The sequence below is a fragment of the Salmo trutta genome, chromosome 12 (assembly GCF_901001165.1).
Source record: "Salmo trutta chromosome 12, fSalTru1.1, whole genome shotgun sequence".
In the NCBI taxonomy this organism is placed as follows: domain Eukaryota; kingdom Metazoa; phylum Chordata; class Actinopteri; order Salmoniformes; family Salmonidae; genus Salmo; species Salmo trutta.
In genome coordinates, this window is record NC_042968.1 from 9,443,234 (window position 1) to 9,458,941 (window position 15,708).

The 15,708-nt window shown below is 41.5% G+C and overlaps 1 protein-coding gene and 2 long non-coding RNA genes across 3 annotated transcripts; 2 read left to right on the plus strand and 1 right to left on the minus strand.

Moving 5' to 3' along the window:
• Positions 1-1,394: 1,394 nt before the first annotated feature.
• On the plus strand, positions 1,395-12,015 carry LOC115202894 (uncharacterized). Its single transcript, XR_003880081.1, has 3 exons — positions 1,395-1,560; positions 10,011-10,096; positions 11,975-12,015. It is a non-coding gene; the product is annotated as an uncharacterized LOC115202894 (long non-coding RNA).
• Positions 12,011-12,633, plus strand: LOC115202893 (uncharacterized). Its single transcript, XR_003880080.1, has 2 exons — positions 12,011-12,058; positions 12,497-12,633. It is a non-coding gene; the product is annotated as an uncharacterized LOC115202893 (long non-coding RNA).
• On the minus strand, positions 12,624-14,337 carry LOC115202892 (FAS-associated death domain protein-like). Its single transcript, XM_029767051.1, has 2 exons — positions 13,968-14,337; positions 12,624-13,528 (listed from the first exon to the last, which is right to left on the minus strand). Exons 1-2 carry the CDS (start codon positions 14,263-14,265, stop codon positions 13,239-13,241), a joined length of 588 nt encoding a protein of 195 aa, XP_029622911.1. The 5' UTR covers positions 14,266-14,337; the 3' UTR covers positions 12,624-13,238.
• Between the last annotated feature and the right edge of the window lie 1,371 nt (positions 14,338-15,708).

The following is a 15,708-nucleotide window of genomic DNA, read 5'->3' on the forward strand; positions in this document are numbered from 1 at the left end:
ATCCAGTCCAAAGTAGAGTATTGAATTTGATCAGTTGAAAATGTATTGCTATATTGATACGTGAGGATTATTTGATTTAAATAGACGTTTCGTAATGCTTCGGCTGTTAGGAGTGTATTGATATAAGCGTGATTCAGGTGACATCCTGGCAACTTTGAGAAAAAACCCTGTATATCAGAGTTGGCCCTGCCCACTGGGAAAAAACTGGTTGAATTAACTTTGTTTCCACATCATTTCCTCCCCATAAATTCAATATGATGCTGTTGAATCAACCTAAATCCAATGACATGGTGACCTTTATTTTTATATTTCATGTTCAATTCACGTTAGTTGACAACCAAATGTAAAATCATGTCTGTCCCAGTGGGTGTTTTTGAGGAGGTATATGCGTATTCATTAAGCTAGCATTGCATCTCACTCTCCATTGAATACAGGTGATTGACATCAACAACCCTCATCGAATATTTTAAAAAGTATTCAAATAACAAGATGTATCCACCAATCTAAAAGTGTAATAGGCGGGAACTTGAAAGACCGTTGTGCTGCTCTGTGGACAAATAATCCCATTGTCATTATATCCAGTATCTCTGGCGGCACTTAGACATGACTAACGTTAGTTGCTGCAAAGTTGTGGGAAATGCGAGATCTCCGGCAGCTAAGATGGCAAGGAACCTCCTTGCGAGTATCAAAAAGTGGATTTAATATTTTTCTAAATAGTCTATTGTTTTTGGAGTGCCACCTGCAACAGGACAGAGAAGTTTATGATACTGATGCCTTCTGAATTGAGAACTAAAAAAGTATTGCCAATAAAGGTTGGTTGAAAATGGAGCATAGTATCAGCAGCTATCACAAGCAAATTAAATTAGTTATACTGAATAAAAATATAAACGCAACATGCAACAATTTCAGAGATTTTACTGAGTTGCAGTTCATATAAGGAAATCAGTCAATTGAAATTAAACAATTGGGCCCTAATCTATGGATTTCACATGACTGGGCAGGGGTGCAGCCATGGGTGGGCCTTGGAGGGTATAGGCCCACCCAGTCAGAATGAGTTTTTCCCCACAAAATGGCTTTATCACAGATAGAAATACTCCTCATTATCTTGGCTAAGGAGAAATGCTCACTAACAGGGATATAAACAAATTTGTGCACAAAATCTGAAAACTAAACTTGTTGTGTGTATGGAAAGTTTATGGGATTTTTTTTTATTTCACATCATGAAACATGGGACCAACACTTTACATGTTGCATTTATATTTTTGTTCAGTGTAGCTAAAAATGATAGTCATTTGATTTGATCAGCTACTTTACAGGGCATTCTGGGAACATGATTCCTACCACAATTGCAACACTGTGCTTCCTCAGACTCCTTCCTCAAACACTTGACACGTGCAGCGGCTTTTGGACATACACTCTCACCTGTATCGGAAGAAACTTCATCAAACAACAGTAAAACCGATAGACTTTCATCCTCCTTTCCGGTTACCATACGGGTCAAGAGAAGTGCATCCACAACTCCTGGCATATTCAGCCTAAACCATTGAGCATCAATACCTGGTGAGATGCCACTGATAACACATTTTATCGGTGCCCTATGTAATATTATGTTGGCTGTCGCTACCAGAAGCAGGTGTGTGTCTTTTCGGCCATCTTTATTCAACTGCACCATTAACTTCCTCTTCCGGCAGGTGGCAGCATAATCATATAAACGCGTCTCCCAGCTAAAAATACAAAAACATTTGCTAACACAAGATATAGGGGAAGGCTGAGTATTATTATTATTATCAAACCACAGGAATAGTGTAAACAGTTTGTGCTGACTAAAGAACAGTGTTATGTGTATAACTTTTTTTCCAATTTTCTTTAAACTTAACTTCCCGTGTGGTCTATAATGTCTCTGTTTTAACTGCAGTCTTTGTTTTTAACATTTTTTTTCTCTCACTCATATCTGGTAGTGTGTTTGACTGCCCATCTACTCAGAGTACGTTGAGGGCCTGCAGTGGGCATATGTCCGTGTTCTCTTCTTGAGGGGGGGCTTTGTGAGATGGCACAGGCCTGTCCGTGGCCTGTGGTTTCCCCTCTTTTTCATTATCTTCCGTTCTTAGAAGATGCCGATGGTTGCGCACAATTTTAAAAAGCTTATTTTTAGAATAATGGCCATGTTCTGACACGTGTCACTTCGCACTTATACCATGAGCAGTGAACAGTAGCTATTGCTGTGTCGGCTACACATCGTTAGCTAGCTAGGCTCACAAGGCTCTTATGCCCCATTTAGCTCGATTAGATGGCACCACTTCTTCGCTTGAAGTCAATGGGTGCAATAATATTAACAACCAGGGTTTTTCTATGCTTTTGTTTTCTACTAAAGGTTAGAAAACAGTCTCCCTGGTTTTGGCAGGGAGAACGGCCAGGTGACCATCGAGTACTACTCCCAGCTGAAGACTGTGGTTGTGGAGATGGGAGACGTGGACGATTACTTTAATTGTTAAATGAATCAGGCTGTGTCACAGAAATCCGGACCAGTACCATAGGTCCGGATTTCTGTTCCTCTACCTTAGTGACAACGGCTGTGGTAGTCCTGTGGCAGTCCTGAACACGTAGTCACCCTTCCTCAATGCAGGCAGGTCCTTTCCAGTTTGGTCATAGAAGGTTTTCTGTTTTTGATTCTGTGCCTTGATAGCAAGGTTAGGTTTGTGATTTAGTTTTGATTGTATTAGTTTTTAGTTTTATATTTGAAATTCAGTTTAGTTTCAGTTAGTTCAGTCATAATTTATTAGTTTTTATTTCAGTTTGATAAAACCATTTATATTTCATTGTTATATTATTTATTTTAGTTTTAGTGTTAGGGACAGAAAGTAGCCTATGCGTGGTAGACTAGGAGCCTTTTATTATGTGTTGTAGGCCAATAGTACATTTCTGGGGGATTTCAATTCTTGTCCCTGGGCAAGGGCCATAGACTTGGATATACATAAGATCTCTGTGTCATGATGATTTCTGTGAGAGCATGGGCAGCGCCAGTGTGTGTTTCTGTTCAACCAAACAAGATTTTCTGGTTTATCTTCAATAAGACTCTGTGTTCCAGAGAGGTACTCGTTTGGATTCTCAAGCCTGATGACAGGCTGAATATTCTTTCCACTAACGCTTGGGACGCAGGGGCAGAAACCAGATCCAGTACCACAGGGCACAGCTTTGGATAAATATAAGCCCACTTAATGCCCTGCCAGGTTGGACAGTGACCTCAGACACAATTTCCGATGCGAAGAAGCTATATTTCGAGATGCTTGCTGGATTCAACGTGCTGGCATCTTGCTGGGGTCCTGCTGCTCCACGGCTGTACACTCTGATTTGCTGAAATACAAAAGACTCTGCCACCCATATCAGTGGCTCCATCTCTGTTGAGTGAAGTGCCAGAGACACACTTAGGTCTATCAGGCAAGCTGCTGCAGGGGTTGCATGGAAGTTGGCTGCCAGAAGATTCAGCATGCATGCATGCAAAGCACTCACGCAGTGACTTCAGGAGGATCTGTGCCAAATGTTTTGCAACAGTAGTTGACTTCAAGTGTGCCTCAAGGTTGAGAAGGCACGGCACCACATCAGATAGCGACTGAGTGGCGCAGCGGTCAAAAGCACTGCATCGCAGGAACAAACTCCAGGCTGTGTCACAGCCCGCCGTGACCGGGAGCCCCAAAGGACAGCGCACAGTTGGCCCAGACTTTGAAAAATGCTCTGGAGAGTGTATCGGCCACATACATTTATTTTCCAGGCTTGTGGACCACATTCAGCTGGTAGGGTTACAGTTTCAGGAGGAGTCACTGTATTCTCGGTGATGTGCTTCCCAGGGGGTTCTTGAAGATGGAAACCAGTGGTTTGTGGTCAGTCCGGATTTCTGTCCCTTTGCCATATATGAATTGACAACATTTCAGCCATCCAAACATAATGGCCAGTGTTTCCTGTTCAATCTGAGCATAGTTGGTCTGAGCCTTGGTTAGTGCTTTTGAAGTGTATGCCACAACTGATCCGTTTTGAATCTCCCAGGCCTGCTTTGGAGGCGTCCACTGATGGCTCTACCGGCTGTGTTACATTGTAGCATCTGAGTGATGTTGTGTGTTATACACTACGGTCTTCTTGATGTTAGTATCATTGCATCTTCATGTCATTCGTTCCAGTGCCATGCAATGTCTTTCTGTAACAGCTCTCTCAGTGGATCGGTGAGTGTTAAAACGTGTCGAATAAACTTTGCCAGGTATTTCACCATACCCCGGAACCTCTCCAAGACTTGCCTGTCCTTGGGTGTCTCCATTTCATCGACTCCTTTACTTTGCTAGAGTCTGGCTTGACTCCATCTTGGCTGAGTGTGTGACCAAGGTACTTCACCTCTCGAATGTCTATTTTGCTCTTTTCCTTGTTGAACTTCAAGTTCACACTTCTGGCCCTGTCCAGAACCTGTTCCAGTCTGCTGTCATGTTCCTTCTTGTCTTTTCCAAAGACGAGTAGGTCATCTATGTAAAGTTGAAGTCAGAAGTCTACATACACTTAGGTTGGAGTCATTAAAACTAATTTTTCGACCACTCACAAATGTCTTGTTAACAACCTATAGTTTTGGCAAGTCGGTTAAGACATCTACTTTGTGCATGACACAAGTAATTTTTCCAACAATTGTTTACAAACAGATTATTTCACTTATAATTTACTGTATCACAATCCCAGTGGGTCAGAAGTTTACATACACTAAGTTGACTGTGCCTAAAAAGCTTGGAAAATTCCAGAAAATTATGTCATGGCTTTAGAAGCTTCTGATAGGCTAATTGACATCATTTTAGTCAATTGGAGGTGTACCTGTGGATGTATTTCAAGGCCTACCTTCAAACTCAGTGCCTCTTTGCTTGACATCATGGGAAAATCAAAAGAAATCAGCCAAGACCTCAGAAAAAATGGTAGACATCCACAAGTCTGGTTCATCCTTGGGAGCAATTTCGAAATGCCTGAAGGTATCACGTTCATCTGTACAAACAATAGTACGCAAGTATAAACACCATGGGACCACGCTCAGGAAGGAGAGAGATGAATGTACTTTGGTGCGAAAAGTGCAAATCAATCCCAGAACAACAGCAAAGGACCTGGTGAAGTTGCTGGAGGAAACAGGTACAAAAGTATCTATATCCACAGTAAAACGAGTCCTATATCGACATAACCTGAAAGGCCACTCAGTAAGGAAGATACCACTGCTCCAAAACCATCATAAAAAGCCAGATTAGGGTTTGCAACTGCACATGGGGACAAAGATCATACTTTTTGGAGAAATGTCCTCTGGTCTGATGAAACAAAAATAGAACTGTTTGGCCATAATGACCATCGTTATGTTTGGAGGAAAAAGGGGGAGGCTTGCATGCCGAAGAACACCATCCCAACCGTGAAGCACGGGGGTTGGCAGCATCATGTTGTGGGGGTGCTTTGCTGCAGGAGGGACTGGTGCACTTCACAAAATAGATGGCATCATGAGGATGGAAAATTATGTGGATATATTGAAGCAACATCTCAAGACATCAGTCAGGAAGTTAAAGCTTGGTCGCAAATGGGTCTTCCAAATGGACAATGACCCCAAGCATGCTTCCAAAGTTGTGGCAAAATGACTTAAGGACAACAAAGTCAAGGTTTGGAGTGGCCATCACAAAGCCCTGACCTCAAGCCTATAGAAAAGTTGTTGGCAGAACTGAAAAATCTTGTGCGAGCAAGGAGGCCTAGAAACCTGACTCAGTTACACCAGCTCTGTCAGGATGAATGGGCCAAAATTCACCCAACTTATTGTGGGAAGCTTGTGGAAGGCTACCCGAAATGTTTGACACAAGTTTGACACAAGTCTGGCACAACAATTTAAAGGCAGTGCTTCCCTTCTGACCCACTGGGAATGTGAAATAAATAAATAAAAGCTGAAATAAATAATTCTCTCAGCTATTTTTTCTGACATTTCACATTCTTAAAATAAAGTGGTGATCCTAACTGACCTAAGACAGGGAATTTTTAAACTGGGTTTAAACGTATTTGCCTGAGGTGTATGTTAACTTCCGACTTCAACTGTATGTCACCACTCTTTCAATGTCTATGAAAAGTTGTGCCATTCTCTTGTGGAACACTTCTTGGGTGCTGTTTATTCCAAAAGGTAAGCGAAGATTAAGGTTAGCTCCTCATTCGAGTCAGTCAAGGAGTTCATGTACATTTCTGCTGCTGCAAACATTAGCAAAGTGATTAGGATCTGGCAGTTTGTGCATGTTTTTCAATAAGCTGGGCATCTTCATCAAGCATGTGTTTTTCGACAGCATTTGCAGTTTGCTATGGTGCCATCTTGATCAGCATTGCTTTAATTTATTCCCTCTTTTTGATTTCACACTGTTTGTCCTCTCTGCTCTGTGCAATGCATCCAGATCTGCCTCCGCGCATGTGCGCCGTGTTGGCGTTTGAGCACTGCATGACAGCTGCATGACAGTATTAACGGCGTTGTCTCCCGCAGCCACGGGAGCACTCGTCTACCATCGGTTACTGTGCATTCCGCTGCACGGCACATGTCAATACACTTGTCCAAGGTTTGTTCACCTCCGAGTGTCATTGTCCATTATGCCTTCCACAATACGGTCTCTGATTATTCCATCCAATAAATGCTCGTACTCACAGTTTCTTGATAGGTCGCTGACAAACTGGTTGAATGTCTCGTCCGGTCTTTGTGTACAGTAGTCCTCAAACTTTGGGATGTTCGGTTTGATTCACTCTCACTCTCCGTCCACGAATGTGAGTGTATTGAATTGCTCTTGTGCTTACTCTCCCACACAGTGTAGCAGTACATTGCATCTCTCCGTTTTTCTGTCTTTTTTCGCTAGCACTCAGATCTTGAACTGTTGTATATTCTCAGATTTTCTGATATGTTGCCCTCCAGGCTCAGGATTTGTGAGGGTGAAAGTGGTTCCATAGCTTTCAGTGAAACTATCGTTTACTTTACTTCTGACACCATGTAGTACTATGCTAGCTGTCGCTAGAAGAACCAGGCATGTGCGTCTATTCAGCCATCTTTATTCAACCAGGTGGCAGTGTAATCATATCATTACGCCCTACTTCGAAAATCAGAGCATTCCACTTCATCCTTCTGTATTTTTCAGAACCACAATTCATGCTTTTTTGGCTGTTTTGACACATAAAATCAACATCATAACACTCCCGGGGCCTCACTTATTGACCATGCATACATTTCGTACTACATTCTGGCGTACGTGGAGATTCTAGGATTTGCTTGCACTACAAATGATTGGGATTTATCAAACTGTCGCACACACTCAGATCCATAGTATATTGATAAATCAGACACATATTATATTTGTGCGGTGGTGAACGAGGGCTACTACCCCGCCTGGAAAACGTCATCCTTTTATGGTAACAAAAATGCCCTCATTTGCCGTATGATTTGGAGAAGTTGGAAATGGGCCATGAAAGTTCCTAAAAGAAAGCACAATGGCAAATATGACCTTATTTCTGTAGAGGTGTGGACAGAATGTTGCATTCTGTGAACAATTTAAAAGTAAATGCTATAGCCCACACTTCTATGTAAAAGACGCATTGTTGTTCAATATTTAGTTTATCGATACATGATTGTGTTTCTATCTCCTGTTCATATTTCCTGCCTTGGTGTAGGCTCTGAAATTAAAAAGCTATGATGTCATGCTCCTAATCCTATGTAGCCTACCCATACTGTCAAGGCTACCAGTCTATTTACTTTCGAGCATTAGTTGGCTATTGAATAAGCGATTGATTAATGGTAGCTTACTATTTGTTGTGCAGCGTGAATAATTTAAACCAGTTATGTCAGAAGATGAGAGACATGTCCTGCATTATGATTTAGGCCTATATAATAAAAGTAAAATAAACATATTAGACAACATGCTGCTATACCAATGGAAAATTCATCTGTTTTCTCATTAGGCCTACCTTTTAACGCCGTTATTAGCCTACTGTTATTATAATTCAAACACCTCCCATTTTCCCCAAACCTTTTTGCTTGCAAAACAGTTATTCATCTTCTAGAAGTTGTGGACACGCATGGTTTGAGATTTGCATGGAGATTATAAATATCAACCTTTGTGGGAAAACTGGTGCACACAAGGTTTAGAGACTTTTTTGTGTGCACGCACCTTTGATAAATGAGGCCCCCTGGTCAATCTGACTGACTCCATCTTTCCCAATGTGCTCTTTAATCACAATCTTCGTGCCTGCAAATAGGTCTTAAATCAAATCAAATCAAATGTTATTTGTCACACGCCCCGAATACAATAGGTGTAGACCTTACTGTGAAATGCTGACTTACAAGCCCGTAACCAACAATGCAGTTTTAAGAAAAATAAGAGTTAAGAAAAAATATTTACTAAATAAACTAAAGTAAAAAATGAAAGAGCAACAATAAAATAACAATAACGAGGCTATATGCACAGGGTAACTGTACCGAGTCAATGTGCGGGGGTACAGGTTAGTCGAGGTAATTGAGGTAATATGTACATGTAGCTAGGGGTAAAGTGAATAGGCATAGATAATAGATAATAAACAGCAAGTAGCAGCAGCGTAAAAAAAGGGGAGGGGTGTCAATGCAAATAGTCTGGGTAGCCATTTGATTAGCTGTTCAGAAGTCTTATGGCTTGGGGGTAGAAGCTGTTCAGAAGCCTTTTAGACCTAGACTTGGCGCTCCGGTTCCGCTTGCCGTGCGGTAGCAGAGAGAACATTCTATGACTAGGGTGGCTGGAGCTCCCAAGAACACATCATTGCTCATGAAACATACTCCAACAAGAAACGAGAGGATTATTACACCGCTTGTCTTCATCAACAACTTTGATCCTTTTTGCAACTTTCCTCTTTATATGCTGACAAGATACTCTAACCTACAGTGGGATGGGTCAATGTCCAAATTTCCATTCGGACATGCTGATTGGATGAAAGGAATGGCCTTTTCTCCAAACGAGGGGATTCGATTAAAGTAGCCCGGTTTGTACCAGGCGAAGCCGTTCTGGGAGGCCAGAGAGGAAGAGAAGAGAGGAATAACTGGGCCAAAAATATGTCTACTCAAGCATGTGGCGAGTTTTTGTATGAACGTCAATGAGTGTCGAATTTGGTTAACAAAAAATAGAATAGCTTATTTGCTACAGTATGTGTGGCTTATTTGATCAAATGGAAGTTGTGTAATGCTTAGGTTGTCATTAGTCTAATGAGTAGGACACATGACATCCCGGGCAACTTTGAGAAAAAACACTTTATATCAGAGTTGTCCCTGTTGTCACACCTGTATCTGCCTTCTCATTGGCTAGAATGGCAGCCTGGTCTCATAGACTACATGTAACATAGTAAATGTAAATCCAGGACACTCAAATTAGCATTATATGTTATGTTTGGTATGGCTACATAAGACATAAGGTTACTTAAGGCCAAAACGAAAGGAGGGTGTTTGGTCGGGGTGGATGGGAGGGTGTAATTAAAACAATATATATTTCACCTTTATTTAACCAGGTAGGCCAGTTGAGAACAAGTTCTCATTTACAACTGCGACCTGGCCAAGATAAAGCAAAGCAGTGCAACAAAAACACCAACACAGAGTTACACATGGAATAAACAAACATACAGTCAACACAATAGAAAAATCAGGTATACAGTGTGTGCAAATGAAGTAAGGGGTAAGGCAATAAATAAATGACAATTTAGCAATTTACACTGGAGTGATATATATGCAGATGAGGATGTGCAAGTAGAAATATTGGTGTGCAAAAGAGCAGAAAAACAAAAACTAATATTGGGATGAGGTAGGTAGTTGGTTGGATGGGCTATTTAGATGGGCTGTGTACAGCTGCAGCGATCGGTAAGTTGCTCTGACAGCTGACGCTTAAAGTCAGTAAGCTTTCATTCAGGCCAAGCTATATTGTACCTTCAGCAGTGACATTGTTGAGTAGGCCTGAATATTGATGTATTGTGATTTGGTGTGGTTACAGGTATGCCTTCTCCAAGAACAACCGCCCCACCACGGTGCCCTTCCCCGACAACAACAACGTGTCTTTCGGCGAGGCCACTCAGATGAGTAAGAACGACATTGACAGGCTGAACAATTTGCTGTACTTGGGTTTGGATGATTCAATCTAGGCCAAGGCTGCGTGACCGGATCACACCTCCTCATTCCGCCCCCCTAGATACCTCTTCCCCAGTGCTAATATATCTAGAGCAGTGGTTCTTAACCTTGTTGGAGGTACTGACCCCCACCAGTTTCATATGCGCATTCACCGAACCCTTCTTAATTGGAAAAATGGCTCTCTTCACCTTGAATTCAGCGAGCGTTGTGTTCTTGTATTGTCCATCTCCATGCAGCTTAAGGAAGTGTTCTCTTAGTTTTGCCGGTGCTAGACTAGAATTGCTCAACTTGGCATTGCAAATCATGCAGTTAGGACGCTGACTCTCATCACGTTCCGTTATACATGTGAATCCATATTGTACATATTCGTCCGACCACTTTCTTTTTTTGCTCGACATAGTTAGTATGAAGGGATTAAAATATTAAGAAAGAAATCACACGACGTACCATCACGACAGTCACAATTCGACTACTGAGCGCGCCAAATTCCCTGCAGCACAGATAGGCCAAGCGATGTTGCGTGATCACCTGCAGCCAATGATGGCCAAGCGGGGCGTCATCACGAATCATATGAGTCGGGTGTGTGTCTTGACCTCCGCCGAACCCCTGAGACTGACTCACCGAACCCCTGGGGTTCGATCGAACCCAGGTTAAGAACCACTGATCTAGAGCTTAATAACAATGTAAGAATTGTGACATTGAGGGTGGGAGGATATATCACACTCAGGGGCGGAAATCCCGGGGGGGACGGGGGACACACGACCCCCCCATCCTGGGAAAAATATGATTTGTCCCCCCCAATATATCACTGAAACATAACTATGTAATTTAAATAATATTAATAATACGCAATGAAAGCAATTGTGCTGATTATAGACACTTAATAGCATGTTTTTAAATTTCAAAAGATTGCGACCCCCCCACCATTTGCCTCACAATGGTTTGATCCACTGCCAGTTCCTTAGTTGGCAAGGTAACAGAGGGGTGGTATCCACTGTCTGAAAGGCGTGAGGTTAATCCAGTCAATCGCGCACACACACTAGCTGAATATGCAGCACTAGCGGGCAAATATTAACTATTAAGCTAGCTAGTAATTATTCCATTTATGTGGCCTCGTCAAAGATGGAATCTTTGCTATCATCAATTTATTCCAAGATCAGCATGCAGATGATGTAAGTTAGTGCTTCAAAGTCCCTGTGATAAGGTTAGCAATAAACTGAAGTCCAAACTGAACAGAACTACACTCTCTTCTACCATTGTCTTAAATATATTTAATGGTCTCGTTGCAAAAGCTAAATTGTCGCAAGGGAACTTTTATTTATTTATTTTATTTCACCTTTATTTAACCCGGGTAGCAAAGATTATAGCAAACACCACTGAAACGGAATTGGTGCTCGCTAGATTTGCAAATTCAGCTATTGTTGGAAGCCAGCCAATATGAAACAAACTATTAAAATTACAAAAGGTTGCAGCATATGTTGTGTAAATGGTGAACTCATACAGCTGTCAACTCTTGTCATTTTAATCCGTTTCACATTTGCTAGCTACCTTTTAGATCGAATCCCAAATAGAATGATAAAAGATAAGATGATAGAAGCCCATCTCCTACTGTAAATAACCTACACACTGTGTGTGTGTGTGTGTGTGTGTAGCCAGCCAGCCAGGTAGAAAAATGGCAGAAAAATAAAAGACGGACATCAGAGTATTTTTCAGTACACCAAAACGCAAAGTAAGAACCCTAGTAGCCTAATATCTCAAAGACTAGTTGATAAAATGTTCATAAGAAAGAAATGAAATTCTAATGGAAATGTTTCACAATGATGTCATTAGGCAGAGCAGGCAACAGATGGCACACAGACAGCAGAGTTGGGGACAGATATGCAGGGACAGACTGGCAGAGACAGGGAGTCTCAGGTAAGTGTGTTGAGTCTTTGTTTGGCAACATTATGAAAGGTTCTTCATTTTTTTTACTTGTAAAATAGGAACATAATTGGAAAATGCCATGGATACCCCCACTCTCAACTTAAACTGGTGACTGAACTAAGATTTGTTAAAGGCAATGGTATTGCTGTTGTGATTAGTTGTGTAGTTTTGGGTACCGGTAGTTAGGAGTACGGCAAACACCTTATTTCTTTGGTTCCTCAATATACATTTACCATATTACAATGTAGGCTATGTGTTACAGCACTACTTTTGGTGTCCCCCTCAGGAATTGCTCTTGAGAAAATTTCATGTAATTGTCCCCTCCAAAGTTGATATCAGATTTTCGCCCCTGATCACACTGGACATAGCTTTATGTGTATGATTAAATAATCACCATTTTTTTCTCCTTACCCCCCCCCCCCCCAATAGTAACAGTTGGATACCTGTGGTCTCACTTCCGATGGACTCAAGATCATTCAGCTGAAGGAGTAGAGTGAACTCTCGTGGTAGAACTATTAATGTAATTTGTCTCTAATAAATCACAATAAAAATCTGATCAATTGAAATCAAAAGCTCCATCTGTATCTATATTTCCATTTCAATACAGTTCTCCAAATATGTGCCCATACAACACGCTTTACTCAACATAAGTATTATAATGCTTTGAACAAGTATTACAGCAACTATGGAACATGTTCACAGTAACCCCAAACAGAAACATTTGTGGGTTTTGTTGAATTTGGAATGGCATGACTACAATCATAAACAAATCCATTTTTGAGTTTACTCCAACATTAAATAATTAGAAAAGTATTTTTACCAGCTTGAGGGAAACAGACTTTTTTTTTTACTAATCTCAACAGTGGATACATCAATATCACATTTAAATGCACATTATCTATACAATTTTATATCCATAGTTCAATCAAGTTTCTCCCAAATTCCCTAACAATATGTAGTAGGAATGCATGTACCCAGAGCGCACTGGGAAAATCTCCATAAAATTATACTGGTACATGAGTATACTGGTATACCAATATTGCCAACAAATTGTGGTGATTTACTGAATCTTATAAAAGCACCAAACTCATTGTGAAAGCAATGAATAAATAATGCATTGAGTAAACAACATAAGAGGCCTAAGAAAAGATGAAGATTGTTTGTCACACTTTCACTGTCCACCATTGGCATTAAGTTTTTCAAGTTCTGTCTGTATCCGATCAGCAGTGTAGTTCTGATCACAGGAGCGAAGGGCCTTTATCAAAGTGTCTGTTTTGGCCTCAGCTTTCTGCATTTTCCGCCATTCCTTCAAAAGCTCCACCACTTGCTCTTCCAGGTTATTCGGGTGCTTCTGCGCGATATGGTCCAGTTTGGCCTCTGACAGACCAAGTTTACGACCATATGTTTGCCACTTCCTTCCAATGCGGTTAGTGATCACTTCTGTTGCAACGTCAAGTTTTGCTGGGAAAAGAGAAGATGCCATGGAATGTAAATAAGTCAACTACAAAAGTCATATTTCCAACACAATGCACTATATACAGAATATACATTATCTGAGGCAGTTGCATTTTATATTTGCCCTCAGAGGAAATACAATACATTGGCAAACATTTACTGTATGGGAGAGCATGTCAGAAAGATAGTGACAATGTAGCCTAATATCTTCCATAGCAGTAGTGACAGGGTTCCCCAGATAACATGTAGCCATGATCTCTGATACATTCTCACATACATTCAACAAGACATTGGGCACTTCCCTCTGTAGAATGACTAAGCAACACCTCCACTTTACAGTAACTGTTGAAACAGGCGTCACAGCCCAAGAACAAAATGGCCTATGTTATGATATTTCAACATTTTGCCATTAATATTCGGGAGTGGGGAAAACCACTTCATTTACCTTGCTCCTCATCGTTAGGAAAATAATTCGGTGATCCAGCATATTGACTTTCACAGTTGGTAAGTTTGTCCGCAAGATCTAGGCGACCAATGTCGGTCAAAAGCGAAACTAGAAATACTGTGTTGTCGGGTCCAAGTTTATTTCTTTCCATTAGGACCATGAAAAGTTGTAAGCCACTGGTCATCTTCTCGAGACGATTTTTTCCTATTTCTTTAATACACAGGAACTTCATTTTCTCCAATTGATCACCAACAAGTTCACCTGAAATCTTCAGCAAAACGCTGTTAAACGTACTCATCTTGACTGTAGTGAACCAAGTAAATATCTCACACGACAGGTCTTCTTCTTCTTTGGGATTGGGTTGGTGGGGCGCATCTAACTTTCAAGGTGCATACACTGCCACCTACTGTACTGTAGTGGGAGGCCAGGCACGACCTAACTACATTCAATTCTCTTAATTAGTCCTGTTCCTCTAAGAAAGTGAAATAGATCAATAGACACCACTTCCCTCCTCTTGTCTCCCCCCACTACACCACCCAAACCCCAACCCTGTCCTGCCTCTCTAACCCTTTCACACAATCTCTCCCTATCTACGCCATACAATTCACAAAATAATCAACACATGTTCCACTGTTTCCTTCACTAAACACTCATCACACATACCTGTGCCATGTCTCCCTATCATCCACAACGTGGCATTCAAACCTCTATGCCCAAACCATAGTCTACTCCACACAACTTCCTCTCTCCTTACACCCCATACTCCCCACCTCTTCCTTTACTGACTGATGCATGCAATAAAATTACCTCACCTTACTACTAGCATCCCACTCCCTTTGCCAAAGATCCAGCCCTTTTACCCGGATCAAGGACTTGACTTCTCTGCGGTCCAGCGGGACCTAAACATCTACCCCCCCCTTCTCATTACCCTCCACACCCACATGGGTGGGAACCCTACAAAAGATGACCACCACTCCCATCCTGTCCAATCCCATTAACAGCACCATCATCTCGACAAACAAGTCTCCCCTATTCGACTTGCCCGTCTTCGCAGTAGTCAACACTGAAGCCAGAATCAGAGCAGATCACCACCACGTGGTTTCACCTCCTCCACCCATCTCAAACCTACAATCATGGCCATCATCTCTGCCCCATACACTGACACAATCAGTTAACCGTTTACACACTCCAACATTAAAATCTGGGATATACACCCCAGCCCCCACCCTTCCACTGACTGGATCCTTTCAACCATCTGTATATATCCTTAAAAACAAATGAAATGGATTATCTCTACATCTCTCCACACACCTTCTCACGTTCTCACCCCATCCTCTCCTAGCCTCAGTCATGTCCACGTGCGCCCTCTGCTTACTCCCTCCTTGCCCCACGCACGCACGCACGCACGCACGCACGCACACACACACGACAGTTCTTGCCAATATTTTGCTTTTGATTTACACTGGGGGTGCTTTTGTTCCATGTTCAGGGTGAAAACATTGTATTGCATTTGCTAACAGTAGACATCAATTCTATAACGAACACATGATACAAATACATATACACTTCTCATAACTTGTATTATTTTATTGTTATTAAAATATCCTAAAACTTTTACTTTAGGCTGACAGACCTCCAGTGGAAATATAAGCCTGAAATATGAAATAAATGTAGTGCTATCCTAATCAAATATAGTTGTAATGTTGCTGTACAATTCAGGCAAATATTTAAACACCACGTT

What these genes read in the sequence shown, in the direction of transcription:
- LOC115202892 (XM_029767051.1), bottom strand. Translation starts at nt 14,265, where the DNA reads ATGAGTACGTTTAACAGCGTTTTGCTGAAGATTTCAGGTGAACTTGTT. An exon ending in TCCTAACGATGAGGAGCAAG is followed by an intron (nt 13,529 to 13,967) that starts GTAAATGAAGTG and finishes CTCTTTTCCCAG; the next exon opens with CAAAACTTGACGTTGCAACA.